At 37.9% G+C, this 22,023-nt stretch overlaps 2 protein-coding genes across 2 annotated transcripts in view; both read right to left on the reverse strand.

Moving 5' to 3' along the window:
* LOC149811655 (plant intracellular Ras-group-related LRR protein 3-like) overlaps positions 1-5,348 on the reverse strand; it is a 38,340-nt gene extending 32,992 nt beyond the window's left edge. Inside the window, exons 1-2 of the mRNA XM_089993432.1 lie at positions 4,940-5,348; positions 4,376-4,711 (exon numbers count right to left, since the gene is read on the reverse strand). Of these exons, the coding sequence (XP_089849558.1) occupies positions 4,376-4,711; positions 4,940-5,320 (717 nt within the window). The 5' untranslated portion in view covers positions 5,321-5,348. The remainder of the gene's footprint in view (positions 1-4,375; positions 4,712-4,939) is intronic.
* An 11,698-nt stretch (positions 5,349-17,046) lies between these two features.
* Positions 17,047-17,424, reverse strand: LOC149811656 (uncharacterized). Its single transcript, XM_089992892.1, has one exon. The coding sequence runs from the start codon at positions 17,422-17,424 to the stop codon at positions 17,047-17,049; it is 378 nt and encodes a 125-aa protein (XP_089849018.1).
* Positions 17,425-22,023: the final 4,599 nt, after the last annotated feature.

Genomic DNA, 22,023 nt, shown 5'->3' on the forward strand with positions numbered 1-22,023 from the left:
AATTCGATGGAAAATCGAATTGCTGAGGGTTTTTTATTTTTAAATACCGCCCAAGAAATATGGACCAATGTTGAAGAAATGTATAGCAAGGAAAACAATATAGCTCATATGTATCAGTTGTCCTGCGAGATTCATAATCTCAAGAAAGATACTCAAGGTTTCTCTGGCTTTTTTGGAACAATGAAGCGTCTTATGAATCTTATACATCCACATGCACGGATATGATTTCCTTCAAAAATCTTCGTGAAAAAGAAAAGGCATTCCAATTGCTCGCTGGGCTCAGAAATGAATTTGATCAAGTTCGAAGCCAGATTTTGTTATTAACTGAATTACCATCGGTTAACAATATATGTTCTATCATAATGAAAGAGGAAACTCGTCGTCGAGTAATGAATGTAGAAAAGTCTCTCCCTGAATATCTGATAGAGATCTTTTTACTGATGTTGTAGCTTGTGCAGCAAAAAATTATGAATCGTCAGGACACAAACCAATAATCAAGATTTCTTGTACCTTTTGTAAAAAAATGGACATACCCAAGATAGATGTTGGAACCTTCACAGTAAACCAGGAACTGCTCCAACTTGACATCCTCGTGAAGTCATACCATTCGGTCATGTGGCTACCACTTCAAACCCGAATGATAAAGTTAGCTCAGAAGATCCGTCTACTCAATTGAAGAATATTGCCGAGCTTCTTAAAACTGATTGTCAGAAAAATGATCAAGTAGCTAATGACGGCTTCCACGTCCTCTCCGTCAAATCCAGGTACTATTTCTGCTCTTCACAATAATAAAAGTTGGGTCATTGATTCTGGAGCAAGTGAAACATATGTGTTCGACCATAACCGATAAATCCAAGCTAAGACCAATTTTCAACAGCAAGCATGTTGTCATTGCAGATGGAACAAAAGTTGAGGTAACAAGTATTAGTAGATTTCAGCCGTTTGATCATGCAAAAGAACTGGATGTTATGGTAGTCCCAAGCTTGTCAGCTAACTTATTATCTGTGTCAAAAATTACCAATGAGCTTAATTGCGATATCACTTTCTCACCATATAATGTGATATTTCAGGATAGGTAGACGAAGAATGTGATTGGTGAAGGAAAAAATTCAGATGGTCTTTATGTGCTTGGAAGACATGAAAGGGCCATGCTTGCTGAAAAATATGAAGGATGTTTGTGGCATAAACGCCTAGGACACCTGTCAAACCAGTCGTTGAACATTTTTTTTCCTGATTTTCAATTTGATTGTCATTCGTGTGATGTTTGTAGATATGCTCGAATGACTAGACTTCCTTTTCCTAGATCAAATAATGTTGTTGAAAGATCATTTGATCTAATTCATACCGATGTATGGGGACCTTCTCTTGTGACGTCTTATTCTGGTTTTAGATATTATCTTACATTCATTAACAATTTTTCAAAGGCTACATGGATTTATTTGCTTAAGACCAAAGATGAAGTCCTTGATAAATTTAAAGATTTTTTCTCTATGGTAGAAAACCAATATGGCACAAAAATCAAGATCCTAAGATCTGACAACGACGATGAGTATAAAAATACTCAGCTTGACGAATTTGAAAAACAAAAGGGTATAGATCATCAATTTACCTGTGTAGGTACTTCTCAACAAAATGGAATAGCCGAAAGGAAAAATCGTCATTTGCTTGAAGTTACCATGGCCCTGCTATTCCAAATGAATATTCCTAAAAAAATTTGGAGTGATGCAGTTCTGACGGCTTGCTACATTATTAATCGTCTGCCTAGCAGGATCTTAGAGAAACACTCTCCTCTTGAGATTCTAAAGGGACGGAAACTCAATTTAAATCACATGAGAACCTTTGGATGTGTTGCATTTATAGCCAAACAAGGATCGGATAAACTTAGCAGTCATGCTTCTAAATGTATCTTCTTGGGGTATTCTGCGTCTCAAAAGGGGTATAAATGCTATAATATAGAAGAATGTCTTTTTATCCCCAGGGATGTCGAATTCAACGAAAATGCTTCATACTTTCAGCAAAATTAATGCTAGGGGAAGACAATAACTAGGGACATATTTGAGAAAAACTATCCTCAAGAAGAAGTAGTTCTGACCGCGACCGACACGTGAGAAAATTGCAACCAGCATAGGAAGAACTTTGGATTCATCGCAAGAGGCAAACTCTAAAACAGAAAACGCTGAAAATCAACCATTGCTAAGAAGGTCAGAGCGTCAATCTAGAGCTCCTGTTCATTTAAATGATTATGTTACATTCTCAGTCACGTACCCTATTAAAAATTATATTGGGTATCACAAAGTTAGCAGGACTCACAAAGCCTACATCAGTCACATTTCTCAGGTTAAGGAGTCATCCACGTATGAGGAGGCTAGAATTGATCCAATATGAGTTCGAGCTATGAATGAAGAGTTGCAAGCTCTTTATAAAAACAAGACTTGGAAAGTTGTTCGATTACCTCTTGGAAAAAAGACAGTCGGATGTCGTTGGGTATATAAGATAACCGACAAAGTATGCAAACTACATAGGTCATTTATGGCTTAAAACAATCTCCCAGGGCATGGTATCATCGATTGAGCAATTGCTTGGAACAATATAAATTCATCAGAAGTAATGCTGACAATTCAATGTTTGTCAAAGGAGAAGAAAATCATTTGGTTATTATCTTGGTATATGTGGATGATATCATTTTCACAGGTACAAATAATGAAGGCATTCAAGAAACAAAGAGGCTTATGCATGACACCTTTGACATAAAAGATTTAGGCAAACTTCGCTACTTCTTAGGCATTGAAATAGCTCATTCAAAAAAGGGCCTGTTTTTATCTCAAATGAAATATATGTTAGATCTTCTTAAAAGTGCAGGAAAAAACAGGTGCAAGCCTGTAGAAACTCCGGTGGAAAGTGGACAAAAATCTATTATCTCTCCTGATGATATAACAGTTAATAAAGAAGAATACCAGAGATTAGTTGAAAAACTAATCTACTTAACTATTACTCGACCGAACATTACATATGTTGTCAACCTCGCGAGCCAATGTATGCATGCTCCTTAGGAACTACATTGAAAAATCGTAAATCGAATATTGCAGTATCTGAAAGGAACGTCAGGCCAAGGATTATGGTACAAACGGAACGATTATCATCAAATTCAAGGGTTCACAGATGCAGATTGGGCAGGAAGTTCAGACAGAAGGTCTGCCACGGGATATTGTGTATTTGTTGGGGGCAATAAGGTTACCTGAAAAAGAAAAAAGCAAGGGGTGGTTGCCAGATCTAGTGCAGAAGCCGAGTATAGGGCCATGGCAACTAGTACCAGTGAAATAACATGGGCCAAAACACTCCTAACAGAAATGAAGATGTCAGTCGATTTACCTATTTCCATGTTTTGTGACAATCAAGCAGCAATACATATTGCAGCAAATTTAGTCTTTCATGAACGGACTAAGCATATCGAAATCGATTGTCATTATGTACGTGAAAAGGTTCAAAGAGGAGAGATCTCTACTCCATATATTAAAAGTGCAGAACAACTTGCTGACGAATTCACCGAAGGACTGAGTCGAGATCATCATCATGGCCTTCTCGACAAGTGGGGTTGTGCAAACATTTACACCCCACTTGAGGGGCAGTGTTGACGATAAGCCCCTCTCACCTCTCTCTCTCTCCTTGATTTAAGGGATCTGATCTCATCTCATCAAAACAGTTACAGGAATATCTTTGCATATCAAGTTGGTTATGGAAACTACATACCATACTATTGTGATAATTTTCAAGTTAGTTCATGTTGTGCATTATAAATATCGTATCCCTGGATGATTCAATAATAAGAAAAATAGAGTGAGAGTGTTTGTCGTGGACGTAGGTCTAGAATGACCGAACCACGTTAATACCTTCTTGTGGCAAATCGTATTCGCAATCGCAACAGGTACACAATGATACCTGCAAATTGCTACATGGTGGTATCTCATAAATCGCAACAGGTACGCAATGATACCTGCAAATCGCTACATGGTGGTATCTCATAAATCACAACATTATTATTATTATTAAATAATAGTAGTAATAAAAATAAAGGCCTAGTGAAAGAATGTTCAATATGTCAAGACCATAAGAGAGAGAGAGCGTGTGGCATTGCAGAACCAACCACAGATGACACAACCTATAGAAAACAAAGCTTAAAAAGTAGGCTATCCAAATATCATCAACAGATAGAATTCACTAAATCAAGGTAATCACTGCAACACAAACAGCAGAATAACTCAATTCATTATCACTGAAACATTCACAAGAAGATGGGTCCCCAAAACAGAAGGAGATAAAAATCAACCGGACAAGATATAATCCTCCCCAAATTAACAGAGAAAGAATGGAGCCGAACCTCAAGCTGATTACAGGAAAGGTTAAGAACGACCAAGCTGTTAAGCCTCCCGAACGCCTCGGGAAGACGAAGCAGCGCACGCCCGGAAAGAACCACGCGTTCCAGTTTCTTCTCCGTCGCTTCCCGCAAGATATTCACGACCTCCTCATTGACCTCGTCCCCAACAGGCACAAACTCGGAACTCATCCCCTCCGCAGCATACAGCGTCTCCAATTTCTCCTCGGCCTCCCTCAGAAGCTCTGCGTACGTGTTGTGCATCTCTTCCAACTGAACGACCGCCCTGAAGGGCAATTTCTCCTTCTCCGCTTCCTGCCTGCATTCCTTCTCCTTCTCTGCCTTCAAATCCACAGTTTGAAAAGAGAAGGGGAAACCATTCAAGACCTTAAATCTTCGCAACCCAATGCAAATCCAAGAAAATATCATCCACGACATTTCAAGAATTCAAACTCAAAACTCAGGATTCAAGCATCGCTAAAAATTAGTTCAAATAGATAGCGAAATTTCGCAGGGTTTCGTTCAAGAATGGAAGAGGATGAAGCCAAAGAATCAAATTGGGGAACGAACCTGGCGGTTTCTCCACTCGAGACGATCGATTTCGCCGGGGCGGGGAGACAAGACGACCTCTTCGAGCTGTTTCGACAGCTTGGCGTCGATCTCCGCGATCCTGCTCCTCGAGAAATCGACGGATTCGTGGTCGGGCCGCTCTCCGAGGCCCTGAAGCACGGATCTTGCCTGAGCTACGCTCGTCACGGCCAGTTTGATCGAGTCCGAGGACTCGCGGCTCCTCGGCGTCGTCGTCTCGCCCGCGGTTCGGCCTTCGCTTCCTCCTCCTGGTTTGGGGCTCTCGATATCGATGCAAAAGAACGAGGAAGGCTCGACGTTTCCGCCAGTGGCGGAGTTCTCGTTGATTCGGGGAAGATGATGGTGGTGATGATCCTGAGTCATGCTGTTGTTTGAGAGATAGAAGGGACGATCCAAGGAGTTCTGTTTTGTTTTGTTTTGTTCTTCCCCGTTATCTTGTTTATGTTTTTTATGAAAATTTTCTGTAGGGTCCTAGATTTTACCTGAAATTACTATGAAAAGCTCGGATTTTCTGAAATCTCTGCTACAGACCTAAACTTTTGATCAAAGAGACGGACTACCGTAGAGGTGCCTTCGATACCGTTCATCCATGTGATGAACGGCAACCCAAACACCATGCTTAAATAGTTTACCTCTCACATGGGGCCTAGTAAAAAGTCGGGTTGGGTTCCACTCGTCCCGTTTTCATACCCTCTTATATTTTATGATGCACGTTGTTTTGATCAAATCTGACCTTATAAATGGATTCAACAGGACCAGGAATCGACCGTTGGATCATACTTTTTACCAAAAAGTCTGATTTTTTAAATTAAAAAATTTTGTGTTTTTTCAGCCATCGCCAAAAAAATCTTACACATTTGGGTGATTTAATTCACTAAATGAATAATGTAGATCATATTTATGGAGCCAGATTTGATCAAAACAACTTGCATTAGTGAAATCCCAACGAGGGAAATGGAGATAGGGATGACATTGGGGATAAGCTAAACGGATTTGCAAAACTTTTCAGAGCCATTCATCTTGTAGATGAACAACATCTAGAGCACAGAAAATGAACTCTGAAAAAAAAAAGAAAAATGGTGGTGTTTGTGTTGTTTATCTCATAGATCAACGGCATCCAAGGCACCTGGACCATACCTATAACCTGATACGGTCTCTTTATCAAACCTATCAAGGAGTGACAAAGAGGGACTTGCAGCATAGTCACAAATCTTGCTATTAGGCAGAGAAAACTCGTTATTAATTTAAAAAAATCAATATATATTTTAATTTTTTAGAAAATATAAAAGTATTATAAAATTATTATTAAAATATAAAAATCTAAAGAATATGAATATTGGTTAATAATGAGATAATATTGGGATGAAAATGTGATATTCTTAAAATATATGATGTTTTAAAAAAATATAGCTTTTTTATGACGAGGAACACACCTTGGGTGGGTGGCTAAAATATATCATTTTATTGGGACTATATATTAATTTTTAAAACCGCTTTCATCAAATCGTGAGATTTAAAAAAATAAATAAATAATATCTGTGACAATAACAATGAGTCGAAATCCACAAGTAAGGACGGAAGCTATCAAAAATTTTAATCAAATTAATTTATCACGTTTTCTGTTTAGTTATCAATTTGTTAATTTTATCTAAACATTGACCCATTGAATCTACGGTAGGTGAGGATAGTGATGAAGAGATAAGCTGGGGTTAGGTAGACCCGGACCAGTTACATCAAGAATACAAATCACAATCAAAGGAAAACCATTCCGGAGGTTTGTCCTTCCAACAATGACCTCAGGTTTTTTTTGAATAAAAAGGTGACAAATACCTAATTCTGATTATTATAGAATACTTGAAAGGTCTTGGATCGTAGTTTTTCAACCCAAAAATATGTTTTTGCCGATGTTTGGTGCATTATAAGATCTATTAACCTTATTAAAACTAACATACACATCATAAAAACATGATCTAAAGGTCAATTTTTACTGAACTTATTATGAAGATCACATCTGAATTGTCATATATGCAAAAATAACAAAAAAAAATAAAAAATATTATATTTTTTCACTAAGGAGTTCTTTAAGATAGCAAACGTTACCTCCATATATATATATATATATATATATATATAGAGAGAGAGAGAGAGAGAGAGATATACTACCTCTTTCTCATCGGTTGTGGTTTGCGGTTTGGCCCAAACAAGGCCTACCATACCTACTAGGGGTGTCAATAGGTTGGGTTTTAAGTGTACCAAACCCTACTGGGTCAGGGTTTGATGATAAAAATGAAGGTCTGATTAGAAACCGGGTTGGACCCAAAGGGTTCAATTAGTATATGGAGTCAGGTATGGTTTGTGAAATTTCATACCAGACCCGCGCGTGTTTGACCCAAGTTTCGCTTAAGACCCACAATTTTTCAATATAAAAAAGATAAAAAATTTATTTTACTGGGTATGGACGGGTCTGGTTTATGTAATCCTTATAAGATCCAGGTATAGTTTTTCTTATAGCGGACTCAATAGAACCCAGGTCCGACCAGGTACCAACACCTCAAAGGCAGATCCGTTTTGGGACTCACCTGGATCTCAACCAGATCCAACCCGTTGATAGCCTCACTACCAACCAAACTGACCTAAAAGGTTGAACTTATTCTAATTTAGTGTTGCCCTAAAAGGTTGAACCTAATCTAATTTGGTGTACCCATGCTGTTTGCTTTTATAAGACTGCGGTCACCCATCACTACCATTCAGGAAGTCCCTATTCTTATATAATAATAAAGTAAGACATGTCCATCTTGTTCTAGTCTTATCTTTTTACCAGGATCCGTCTTTCTTATTCTATTCTTATCTTTTTGCCGGGATTTTTTCAATAAAAACGTTAGAAATGTTACATCTTCCCACGAGAAATTCATTGCCGTTTAATTGCCGTTCTGAAATTTTGTTACTATGTTTGTGTCTCCGTCCTAAGACTCTAAGAGAACAGATCAACTGATATGCCAAAAACAATATGTCCATGTTTCCACCCTTCACCTTGGCAATCAACAACAGTTTATGGGTGTCAATGGGTCGGGTTTGACCCGGCTTCAACCCGTACCAAACCCTACACAGTCAGGATTTGGTGATAAAGGAGGTTTGATTAAAATCTGGACAGGGGCCAAAGAGTGATTAATATATGGAGCTGGGTATAGTTTGTGAAATTTCATATCAAACGTAGACCCGAGCAGAGTTTCAATTAAGATTCTCAAATTTTCAATCTAAAAAGCTAAAATTTATTATTTTATCAGGTATAGTTTGGATCTGGTATAGTGACACAAACAATTTGGATCTGGAATGGTTAAATACTTGGAGATTTGGATCAGAATTAGATCAGTAACAACCAAAATTTGTGAAAAGGGTGGCAACTTTGATCAAAACAATTTGCAACAATAAGATCCTAAAATGAGTAGGATGATAATGTGATTTCCATTAGCATGTGAAGTGGGTAAAATGGTCTCCTAATGTGATTTTGAATCTTATTTTCCTTTTCCTCATGTTTGGGCATGCATGTGAGAATTTAGGCAACTAAGCATCATTCTCTCACTATTGCTAAAAGGATGGCTCTCATTTGGGATCAAGTAGGGAGCTCGAAGAAGTTTGACGTAGTGGGAAGGTGACTTGGCTGCTTGACATGTAACACCCTAAAATTTTAACTAAAAAATATATTGATTTTCTTTTAAACATGAAGTCTCATCTATGGTATTGCTTTAATCGAATTGAGCTCTAAAAAGTTAGCTTTTGCAAACATCAACGTTTACTAGCTTAGTAGAACAAAATCTGAGAAAAATCATCCAACTAATAAAACCTTTTATTTTGAAATCATATATGTTTTAAAATTCATAGCGAAAACATTATTTTGAATACATTTAAACATTCTGAGCGATTTAGAGGTATTAAAAACAATGTTAACACTTTATAAACTATTTGAATTCATTCATCCATGATCAAATAGTTCATATTAATGTTCAATTAAATAAATAATTATCACAGCCGAATATAATCAACAAAATCTAAACAAAATAAACAAATGGTTTAAATGGCACCTACACAACATTTTACAATCGCTCCTCAACTCGTTCATTATCTGTATATTGTAAAAGTAGGGTGTCAGACTTTCAATCGTGTCTCAGTAGGACACACATTAACGTTGCATGTATACACAACACTAAGCATACATAAGCATGTATTCATAACATCACACAACACATAATAATAGACATTCAATTGAATATAAACAATAATTAATTTCAGAAAATATATTATCATAACATGTCATCATTAAATATAATATCAATGTAGGCATGATTTCAACAGAATAATAAATAAACATAATTGCATAATGTAAAGTGATCTTAATCATTTAATTAATTATTTCTCTTGCTTAATCTTAAAGGCACTGTAGAAAAAATTCTCCCTCCAGTCGAGATCATTCAGGCATTTATAATGCCCTGTATTTTATTATAACTTGAATGACTAACTAAATAGATCTAATAAGAGAACAGTCAGCAACCGAGAAATTTTTTTCTAAAGACAACAACAATAAGATCGATTCCGTAAAAAAAGACTTTGCACATCAAAGGATTATCACTTATGACAAACTAGTAGTTCATCCCCTAACTTCTATGATTGGGCACCAAGTGAGACCTTTCGCCCATAAACAACAATAATATCTTAGGAGTTTGTACCCTATACTCTCTCTAAGGTAGACTTGGGATGTTAGACCGTACAAGTTTAGTTCTCTATTAAGGTACTAGAAACCATCCAGTACAAGGTTATCTTTATTAAGGCCATAGGTTAACAATATGTTTTTACAAATTGGTGCACAGTCAACACTCTATGGGTTTTTGTAACACCCCAAAATTTTTAACTTAAAAACTTAGAATTTTAACCTTTTTTTTTTTTTAAATAGCACAACAGAAATAATTTGGGTTTTGAAAGAGTCAGACAATTCCAGTGGGTTACAGAGATGAGAAATATGTTTGAAACAGAGTTGCATAATCTTAAGAATTTAAAATCATTCCATGCATTGTAATAGAACAAGTTAACAAAGTTTATATATTATCAAAGTTTAACCAAAATATCTCATAAGAATAAGATAAGCAAAAGTTGGTTCCAAGATCAAAACTTAGTTAAGAAGGTTTGGATTTAGGGTCTTGTCGTGCATCGATCTCTTGCACTGCATCATTCTTCATTACCTGTGCCCCATAACAAATGGGGTCAACTCTTGTGAATCGGTAAGTAAAATTAAATAACATACATTATGATAAGGCATTAATATCTATTATGCAGTATGTAACATGCTAGAATCATATAAAATGTCATGATCATGAGTTGATAACAATAGCAAAATGATAATGAGACACCAATAAGAACATCATGATTTTAGCAATATAATCAAAATAAATTGCATCTAGCTATGTCAGTAAGTTAGCAGTGTCAATATTAGGGTTCAATAATCTTACTCCTCCGAGTACACAGAGGTGGTCATCGCGACAACCAAAGATACTACGATGTTTATTATGCAAGAGGTGAGTTGTTGTATTCTCTATTGCCCGGATCCTCAACCCAATCTGCGATCTCCTCAGGACCGAGAGATGATCAGTTCATGGATAATTATGGATTGCAATCCCTACTGCTGCAATATCTAAGGTTTACCCTCTGTCTGGTGACTTGGACCTCCCTGACTCTGAGTGACAGAGGTCTGAGGATGTCTTACTCCTCGTTTTTCAAGTCGAAATGACATGTAGCTATAAAACTCTATATGCAACATTTATCACTCGAGATTATACCATCCACCCTCGATTAGTGAACCAGTTGTGAATGGGTGACTTGGTGACTCCACTTTTATTATGGCTATGTTAGTAGTCACGCTCTCGTGTCATACGAGGTTTCAAAACTCAATAGCCTCATATTTCCTACAAGGTAGTATGTCATGACAAGGTCTATGCCTTGCCCAAATCATGTGCCCCTTCAAAAAGCACCTTGCCAGTAACAACGTAAATATTAAATTTAAATGTGTGGGAGTTAGTAAAAGTAGTGAGACTTCATCTCATGAGGTGCAACCACCCTGCTCTCAATAGAAAACTTTTGCCTTTTTGCAAATAATTTATTTCACGCACATATGAGATGTTCATCATGCCTTAATGCATCAATAATTAGCATGCCGAGTTGACTGCACCAACATTTTATTTTATAAAGGCATCATGTATAAAAGTATGAGCATCAATATCATTGGCCTATATGCAACATGTGCTACTTATGCATTTTCATTTGTCATATAATCCTTTCTTGCCTAACCTTTCATTTTGTAGGCAATACACACATTACCACACGATATTTGGCCTATGCATAGATAAGTATGTAATGTACTTCAAGCATAAGTTGTAACGACCTAACTCAGATCCTTTAAAAAGTGTCAATTTTGGTTTTAAATAATTGCAAAAATATTCTCAGAGACCCGAAGCCTTACAATCGTAATCACATTCACAACCACAAGGAATCCTATATTACCATTACTAAAAGCAATCTAATTTTATTCAATAAAATATGAAATGTCTAAAGACATGAACATGAATAATAACAACAATAGCAATAATAAGAACAAGTCTCTAAAGTAGAGCCCCTCTGTCCAAACTGAACGCTGTCTAGCAGTCATGTGGACGTTGCAGCACTCTAGAGTAGCAAGTCCTATCACTGAGTATCAACAACTGTGGAAAACATAAGAAGTAGGGTGTCAGAATACGAGATCCTATATACAAATCCCTCTATCAGCTCAGATAAGAATAATAGAACATAAATGAGATTCACGCAGTATATTAGAGAAAATATAACAATTATCTCATGCTTCAATTGATCATTTATGTATTCTAAAAACAAGAATTATGTAGCAGGAGACATCACATTCTAGAGACCAATAAAATTGTATGATTTAATGCAGAACAGTAAAATGCATGGATTTAATGCACATGCATGAATAACTTAATAAATTATTATCAGAGTTTTCTTTATGTATGCATGCTCATATTAAATGCATAAATTTTTGTGTTCCTCTTTTATTATCATAACCCGCGGAAATTCAAAATGGGTAAATGATTCTCGAGTTTAAGTTGGATCCCCAGTTATAGCTTAACACAAAAATTGATATTTTAATATTGGCCCTCCTACTTGGCCCTCGACCGACTTCATAATTCAACACCATTCATCAGAACATTCCACTAATGTCATTTTTTTGATATACCAACAACTATCCTGTATCTATACACCACCCCCAGGCAAAGTGGTGGAATTTCTCTAAAACTGTGGCCAGAAAGTGAACCACCTAGTTGGGTTCAGGGATACAAACGCACACAGAGTTTTAATATTCTCATGGTTCCCCAAAACCATAGTTCAGGATTTTCACACTAAAGAAGGAACATTCAGGATAACATTAATTACACTATTTTTCATTTATCTTTTCATTTAAAATAATGCTTTATTTCAATTCTTTATTTTATAATTCAACATGCAAAAGCCAAACATTTGTTTCACATTTCATCCTGTGAAACTCGTCACGAGACCTCAGCCCATTATCACATGAAACAATGCAATTTGTTTTAAACATTTAGTTGATTTTTGTGATGCATAAACTAAACATTGAGCAATACCTGCTCAAGGCCCATACGGCCTATGATGATCCATTTTTTTTATCATCGATGCATCAATATGCAAAAATCATAAAGAACATGCCACTTATGCATTCTTTTCACATGCTTTTTTAATGCACATTCATACATGCCAATTAGAAATGTGTAAGAACCAAAATATTTATATGGATGTATTCAATATTCATATGCATGTGTTCACATACTCATGTCCAAATACATGCTTTCTTTTATAAATCATCTCCATTAAAAACATGTGAACACTCACGCAATTATGTATATGCAAAAACATATTAATTTCATGTATGCCAATGCACATAAAAGCAAATGTGCATTAATACATGATTCAACATAGTATATCAAGTCTAAGCATGTGAGAATTATCATTTGCATGTATAAGGCTAAGTCTAAACACAAACATCAAATTTTGGAAATGTACATGCATAACTAAAAATTACATATGCTAATTTGACCCTCACTTATGCATAAATTGAGCATTCAGTCACAAATGAAACATGTATGTATTTCGCATATGTAACTCGAATATCTTGTTCAAAAGGTGTATTTTCAAACACATAACAATATATATGTATCTCTTTTTTTTATTGACCATGCCCATTCGACAAATGGTTGGGCCTATACAGGATGGCCATGGCCTGGCAGGCTAGCCGAACCTGGTTCGATTGGGCTGCCAGCCAGCCCAAAAAGCATAAATGTATATACCCAGACGACTCTCACTCGGCATGGGTTTTAAAATCTCTGTCAACACCCTGCACAGGCTGAGTCAGTGCAGGTCTGCCAGTCAGCCCAGCAACAACATATTTTATTTTTGAAACAACACCTGCTCAACCGAATAGGATTCGGATGTGCCTGGTAAGGTAGTATACAATGAATGCACATACAGTCTTATGACCAGATATGCATGGATAGGCATATTCAAACTAAAGTACACACACACACACACACACACACACACACACACACACACACACACACACACATATATATATATATATATATATATATATATATATATATATATATATATATATATATATATATATATATATTCAGACTTGCCCAGATTCATCAACCAATAAACATGCTTATGCAAATTTTCAGTTAGGTATCTATGCACAACAAATTCATTTACAGGAAATACATGCATATGCTATTATCTTCTTCTTTTTTACTGCACTCAGCCGACCCAGTCGACTAGGGCTCGGCTCCAGCCCAACCGAACTCAGTCGGTTGGTCTGGCAGCCCCTACACATGCCCTGACCGGGCCAGTGTACAAGCTACCAGGGCCTGGTAAGCCAGCCAAGTCTGCAGTTAGCCCTGCAAAATCAAAGAAAAAAAACTTTTTTTTATTAAGACTGGGGTAGGTAGAGGTCTGCCAGGCCTGCACCAATCCAGTCGAGTGGCTGGATTGGACCTGGCAGGGCCAAGCCTGCCCAGCTGCAACCCACTCTAATACAAAGCATATACATACATATTTAAATCTTTGTCACATGTACATGCATGAACATATTTTAAAAAAAATTTAGTACATAGCCAAACGCAATCATGCATGTACTAAACAAATTTGTCATCAAAAAACATATATATGATGTTTTTTTACATTCAAGAATTCACATAGATCCAAAAGAGCAAATTTAACATGAAACATGCATCAATATATGTTGTTCAAACATGAACATAAACCAAAAACAAAATTTTTGTATTTCAAACAATAAGCATACACAGAAATTTTCTTTTTAACTGCATGTAGATCGCATCATGTTTATTTTCTTTTTTAAAACCTTAGAATGGTCGGCATAGCTCTTCTGCCTGCTCTGCGCTACAACCAACTTCTACCAGATCAAATACACCTGATCAGCGTAGTGTTGGATGACCTCTGGAGCCTCTACTGCTCTTACTCCAACCTCATCCCATCACACCGGAGATCAGCATGGTTTGCCATACATAGCTTCGTACGGGGCCATGCCGATACTGACATGATAATTGTTCTTATACGAAAACTCGGCAAGCTTTACATGCGTGTCCCAGCCTTCTGCCCAATCCAAAGTGTACACTTTCAACATGTCCTTGAGTGTCTATATTGTATGCTCTGACTATCCGTCAGTCTGTGCATGGAACGCCATGCTAAACTTTTATGTAGTACCAAGGGCTTTCTGTAACTGGCATCAGAATTGAGACAAGAAGCAAGGATCTCGATCTGACACTATAGATCGTGGCACCCCGTGAAGTCTGATTATCTCATCCACGTAAAGCTCAGCTAAGCTCTCTAGGCTCTGACTGATCCTAATTCGCAGGAAGTGGGCACTCTTGGTCAGTCTGTCCACTATCACCCAGATGGCATCGTGTTGCTTACGGGTCATTGGCAACCTTATAATGAAATCCATAGATATATCATCCCACTTTCACTCTGAGATATCTAATGGTTGTAGAAGTCCTCCAGGTTTTTGGTGCTCGATCTTCACCTGTTGACAGGTGAGACATTGGGACACGAACTCAGCGATGTCGCTCTTCATGCCATTTTACCAATAAGTCCTCTAAAGATCCTTGAACATTTTGGTGGAACCAAGTGAACCAAATATCGAGACTTGTGGGCTTTAGTCATCAGCTCCTCCCGTAGTATCTTCGGGACCCACCATCTGTCTTTGAACATGATGGTCCTGTCCTCCTCACAACAAAATTGGGCATCGGTTTCTGGGCACTCATGCATAACTTCTCGAAATTTGGATCAGCAGACTGCAGCTCCTCAATCAGGTCTATGATCGCTCGTCATGCCTGCATCCCCGCACAAAGGATGTGTTTTAAGTCATTCGTAAAAGGCTGTCATCTAACAAATTCCTTGACCATATCCCAACTGCGTCCTATAAGACTGGCCGCTGTGATTGATGCCTTCCTACTAAGTGCATCTGCCATCACATTTGCCTTACTAGGGTGGTAGGCGATAGAGAATTCATAGTTCTTCAGGAACTCTAACAACCTACGCTGCCTTAAATTCAAATCACGCTGAGTGAATATGTACTTGAGGCTCTTGTGATCAAATAGGACCTCAAACTGCTCTCTATAGAGGTAATGACACCAGATGTTCAACACGAACACCATTGCTGCTAACTCTAAGTCATGCATGAGGTAATTTTTCTCATGTACCTTCAGCTGCCTAGAAGCGTACTCGATAACCTTTCTGTTTTGCATAAGAACACAGCCTAGTCTGGTTCTAGAAGCTTCAGTGTACACTACGAATCCACTCATCCCAAAAGGCAACATCAAAACTGGGGTTGTGGTCAACCTCCTCTTCAACTCCTAAAAGCTTTTCTCGCACCAAGGTGACCAATCAAACTTCACCCCTTTCTACAATAGCTGAGTCATCAGGGCAACGATACATGAGAAGTCTTGAATGAATCGACGGTAGTAACCCGCCAACCCCAAGAAACTCTTGACGTCTATCACCGTCTTTGGCTGCTCCCAAGACAATATGACATCAACCTTCGCTGGATCAACCTTTACCACCTTCACAGAGATCACATGGCTGAGAAACATCACTCTATCGAGCCAAAACTCACACTTTAAGAACTTAACATAAAGCTGATGTTCGCTTAGTGTCTGTAGAATGATCCACAGATGCTCTTGATGCTTTTCCATACTCTTCGCATATATAAGGATGTCATCAATGAATACGATGACGAATGAGTCCAGCCACAAACTGAAGACCTGATTCATAAGGTCCATAAATGTTGCAAGGGCATTAGTGAGTCCAAAAGATATCACCAGAAAATCATAATGCTCATATCTGGACCTGAATGCAGTCTTTGGAATATTCTTCACCTTGATTTGTAACTGATGGTACCCAAAACGAAAGTCTATCTTTGAGAACACATTTGCCTTCCTCAACTGATTAAACAAGTCATCGATCCTAGACAAGGGGTACTTGTTCTTCACCATGACTTGGTTCAACATGCGGTAATCAATATAAAGCCGCATTGAACTATTCTTCTTCTTGACAAAGAGGACTGATACACCCCAAGGGGATGCGCTTGGTCTGATAAAGCCCTTGTCAAGAAGCTCCTACAGTTGCTTCTTTAGCTCCACTAGCTCTTCAGGTGTCATGCGGTATGGTGCTCGAGAATCTGGTGTCGTGCCAGACACTAACTCGATTAGGAACTCGATATCTCTATGAGGTGGTAGACCTGACAAGTCCTCGGGAAAAACATCTAAAAACTTATGAACAACATCAATCTGCTCTAAGGGTGTCTCTTGACTTTCTTTTGCAGACACATTGGTCAAGAATACCATACACCTTTGCTTGTGGTACTTGAAGATCTTAAGTACCAAAACTATCTTCACCTGACCCATCGATCTAGTCGTCCAGAACACCAAAGCAGACAAATCGGGGTGCTCTAATCAAACTTTCTTTCTTCGATATTGGAGGGTGGCATTATGTCTGGACAACCAGTCCATACCTAGAATGATATCATAAAAAGTCATATCTAGGATGACCAGATCGGCAGACAACTCATGCCCCTTGATAATCACACCAACTGTAGGAAAGTGCCTCCCGCAAGAAGATGTACCCATAGGGGACATCACATCAAGAGTCTTCTCAAGACTCGATGGGACCAAGTCAAGCAAACTTGCAAATAAAGTGGATATGAAACTATGGGTAGCACCAGAATCAAACATTCCACGAGCGTAATGATCAACAACTAAGAAGATACCTTCGATTATATCAGCCTGATCGCCCAGAGTGGCGACTGTGGCAGCATATACTCTCTCATTCATCCTCCATTGTGCTTGTTGCTACTGTTGTCCTCTCTGAGTTGTTGGTTTGTTTGGACAGTGATTAGCAATATGCCTGAGATGCTGGCACCGGTAGCAAACTCCTTTGAACAATGGACAGGAACCCTATGGATGGCTCTTGTTGCACCTTCGACATATGAATGAAGCCTTCTCCTGCTGTTGTCTCTGTTGGGGTCGACCCTATTGGGCTCCCTACTAGCGCTCTTGTTGGGTCTTCTTTCTCTTGGTGTCCTACACCTTGCCGCCCTCAGGTGGGTTCTTTCTCGTTCCTCCAGAAGTGTTTCCCTCATTGTCGCCCTTCTTCTGCGGTCCACCTTTGTACCTCTCTCATTCCTTATTCAGAAGTGTCGTAGACTCTATAGCATCGTCGAGTGTAGTGGGTTGGCTCATCATCATATAGACTCTAAGTTTGTCCTTCAGTCCATGAACATATTTAGTCGCCCTCGCCTTGTCGTCAATGAACAGACTTGGGCAATAACGCTCCAAGCTTTTGAACTTGGTGGTGTAGTCCACCAGACTCATGCTCCTTTGTATAAGCTCGAGAAACTTTTGCTATATTTGCTCCTTTGCATATGATGGAAAATAAGTGTCCAAAAATTCTGCTCTGAAAACCTCTCAGGGAATCACCTCCTCTACGTTGTACTTCACCCTTTACAGGGTATCCCACCACTTCTTGGCATCGCCCTTCAGACGGTACGTGCTAAATGCAGTCTTCCTGTCCTCAGAAACAGGCAGGATATCGAACGCCCGCTCGATCTCCTAGACACAGCTCTCTGCAACCTCTGGGTCAACCTTCCTCAAAAATGTTGGTGGATCCAACTTCAGAAATTTCTCATATGTGACATGGCCAGGGTTCGAAACAACCTTGACAAGATGCACACAAGTGGGTGTTGACGCTGCCTGCACTTGCACCTGCACGTGAGTAGCCATAGTCTTGTTCAACATGTGAAGGGCATTCATCATAAAGTCCCTCTGCTCCTGCCAATCAGCGGGTGCTAGATCGGTAGTGACCAAAGTCAAGGTTCTCTTACGTTACATCTACAACACGAAAATTTTTATTGCAGGTCATATCTTGATCGATCCTACCCTCTTAGGATTGATCTCAAATAAAATGACATTAATATAACCATATTATCATTCCTACTATACACCAAAAGGAATTTACTTTTAACTATACTAGCATGTCATCATAAATATTCAAACATTCTTAAACACAATCAAATAACTTTACTAATGATAAAGACTGTTCTGGAGCACGAGGCTTGACTTGCTGACAATTTGGACAGGGATCACTTAACTTTAAGATTTTGTGGTACACTTTGATACCAAAGCTGTAACGACCCCAACTCAGAACTTTTAAAAAATGGTAATTTTTTTTAAACAATTGCGAAAACATTACTAGAGACCCAGGGTCTTACAGTCGTAATCACATTCACAACCATAAGGGATCTTACATTACCATTACTGAAAGCAATCTAATTTTATTCAATAAAATATGAAATGTTAAGAGACATGAACATGAATAATAACAACAATAGCAATAATAAGAACAAGTCTCTAAAGTAGAGCCTCTCTGTCCTAACTGAACACTGTCTAGCAGTCATGTGGCCCTCGTAGCACTCTAGAGTAGCAAGTCCCAGAATGGTGTCAGAATGGGAGATCATGTGTACAAATCCTCCTATCAACTCAAATAAGAATAAGATAACATAAATGAGATTCACGCAGTACATTAGAAAAAATGTAACAACTATCTCATGCTTTAATTGATCATTTATGCATTCTAAGAACAAGAATTATGTAATAGGAGACATCACATTCCAGAGACCAATAAAATTGCATGATAAAATGCAGAACAGTAAAATGCATGGATTCAATGCACATGCATGAATAACTTATTAAGTTATTATAAGAGTTTTCTTTATGTTTGCACGTCCCTATTAAATAAAAGCATTTTTTATTCCTCTTTTATTACCATAACCCGTAGATACACAAAATGGGTAAACGATTTTCGAGTTCAAGTTGGAACCCCAGTTGTAGCTTAACACACAAATTGGTATTTTAATGTTGGGTCTCCTACTTGACCCTCGATCGATTTTAGGATTCAACACCATTCATCGGAACATTAGAATTCAGCATCTAATATCAGAATATTAGGGAAATCAGCATCCACTAATATCGCTTTCTTGGTATACCAATAACCACAGTTGTGTTTATACACCACCCCTAGACAAAGTGGTGAAATCTCCCTAAACCGTGGTCGGGAAGTGAACCACCTAGTTGGGTTCAGGGGCACAAACATACACGAAGTTTTAGTATCCTCATGGTTCTCCAAAACAATAGTCCAGAATTCTCACACTAAAGAAGGAACATCCAAGAGAACATTAATTACATTGTTTTTTATTTAAAATAATGCTTTATTTCAATTCTTTGTTTTGCAATTCAGCATGCAAAAGCCAAACATTTGTTTCTCATTTCATCATGCAAAACAGATCACGGGACCCCGACCCGTTATCACATGAAACAATGCAATTTGTTTAAAATATTTAGTTGATTTTTGTGTTGCATAAACTAATCATGGAGCAATACCTACTCAAGGCCCATACGACCTACGATGATCCATTTTTTTATCATCGATGCATCCATATGCAAAAATCATAAAAAACATACCACTTATGCATTCTTTTCACATGCTTTTTCAATGCACATTCATACATGCCAATTACAGATGTGTAAGAACCAAAACATTTATATGTATGTGTTCAATATTCATATGCATGTGTTCACATACTCATGCCCAAATACATGCTTTCTTTCATGAATCATCTCTATTAAAAATATGTTAACACTCATGCAATTATATACATGCAACAACATATTAATTTCATGTATGTCCATGCACATAAAAGCAACCTTGCATTAATTCTTGATTCAACATAGTATATCAAGTCTAAGCATGTGAGAATTATCATTTGCATGCATAAGGCTAAGTCTAAACACAAACATCAAATTTTGGAAATTTACAGGCATAATTGAAAATTACATATGCTAATTTGACTCACTTATGCATAAATTGAGCATTCAACCACATATGAAACTTGCATGTATTTGAAAAATGTAACTCGAATATCTTGTTCAAAAGGTGTATTTTCAAACACATAACAATATATATGCATCTCTTTTTTTTCCCAACCTTGCCCAACCGACAAATGGTTGGGTCTATACATCATTGCCACGACCTGGCAGACCCGCCGAACCTGGTTTGGCTGGGTTGCCAGCTGGCCCAAAAGCATAAATGTATATACCCAGCCGACTGGTAGTCGACTGGGGTTTTAAAATTCCTGCCAACAACCTGCACAGGTCAAACTAGTGCAGGTCTGCCAGGGTTTGACAGACCAGCTGAGTATGACTCGGCTAGGCTGCCAGTCAGCCCAGCAACAACATATTTTTTTTTTGAAACAACACCTACTCAGCCGAAAAGGATTTGGCTGGGCCTGGTAAGGTAGTTTACAATGCATGCATATACAGTCTTATGATCAAATATGCATGGATAGGTAGATTCACACTCAAGTAAGCATGTATATATGCATATTCAGATTTGCCCAGATTCATCAATCAATAAACATGCTTATGCAAATTTTCAGTTAGGTATGCATGTACAATAAATTAATTAGAGGAAATACATGCATATGCTATTATCTTCTTCTTTTTTTACTGCACCCAGCCGACTGGGGCTCGGCTCCAGCCCAACCGAACTTAGTTGGTTGGTCTGGCAGCCCCTATACATGCCTAGACCGGGTCTATGTACAAGCTACCAGGGGCTGGTTGGCCAGTCGAGTATGCAGTTAGCCCTGCAAAACCAAAGAAAAAAACCTTTTTTTAATAAAGACTGGGCATGGCAGAGGTCTGACTGGCCTTTACCAATCCAGTTGAGTGGCAAGACTGGTCTTGGCAGGGCCAAGCCTGCCCAACCAAGTCACTCGACTGGGCTGTCAGGCTGCCCAGCTGCAACCGACCCTGATACAAAGCACACACACACACACACACACACACACACACACACATATATATATATATATATATATATGTGTGTGTGTGTGTGTGTGTGTGTGTGTGTGTGTGTGTGTGTGTGTGTTTAAATATTTGTCACATGTACATGCATGGACAATTTTTTTTTAAAAAAATAGGTACTCATATGCATACACAGCCAAACTCAATCATGCATGTACTAAACAGATTTATCATCAAGAAACATACATATGTTGTTCTTTTACATTCAAGAATTCACATAGATACAAAAGAGCAAATTTAACGTGGAATATGCATTGATATATGTTGTTCAAACATGAACATAAACCAAGAACAAAATTTCTTTATATCAAGCAATAAGCATATACAGAAAATTTCTTTTTAACTGTATATAGATCACATCATGTTTATTTTCTTTTTCAAAACCCTAGAATGCTAGATCTGAACCAGATTTAACATTTGGTATGCATTGAACCACATCTTTATAAATAACTGATTCATTTGGTATTGAATGACAATCCTATAGATCATCACTTTAGCATTCATTATGCATTA

Source organism: Nuphar pumila, chromosome 17, assembly GCF_984573655.1.
Source record: "Nuphar pumila chromosome 17, dmNupPumi1.hap1.1, whole genome shotgun sequence".
Classification (NCBI taxonomy): domain Eukaryota; kingdom Viridiplantae; phylum Streptophyta; class Magnoliopsida; order Nymphaeales; family Nymphaeaceae; genus Nuphar; species Nuphar pumila.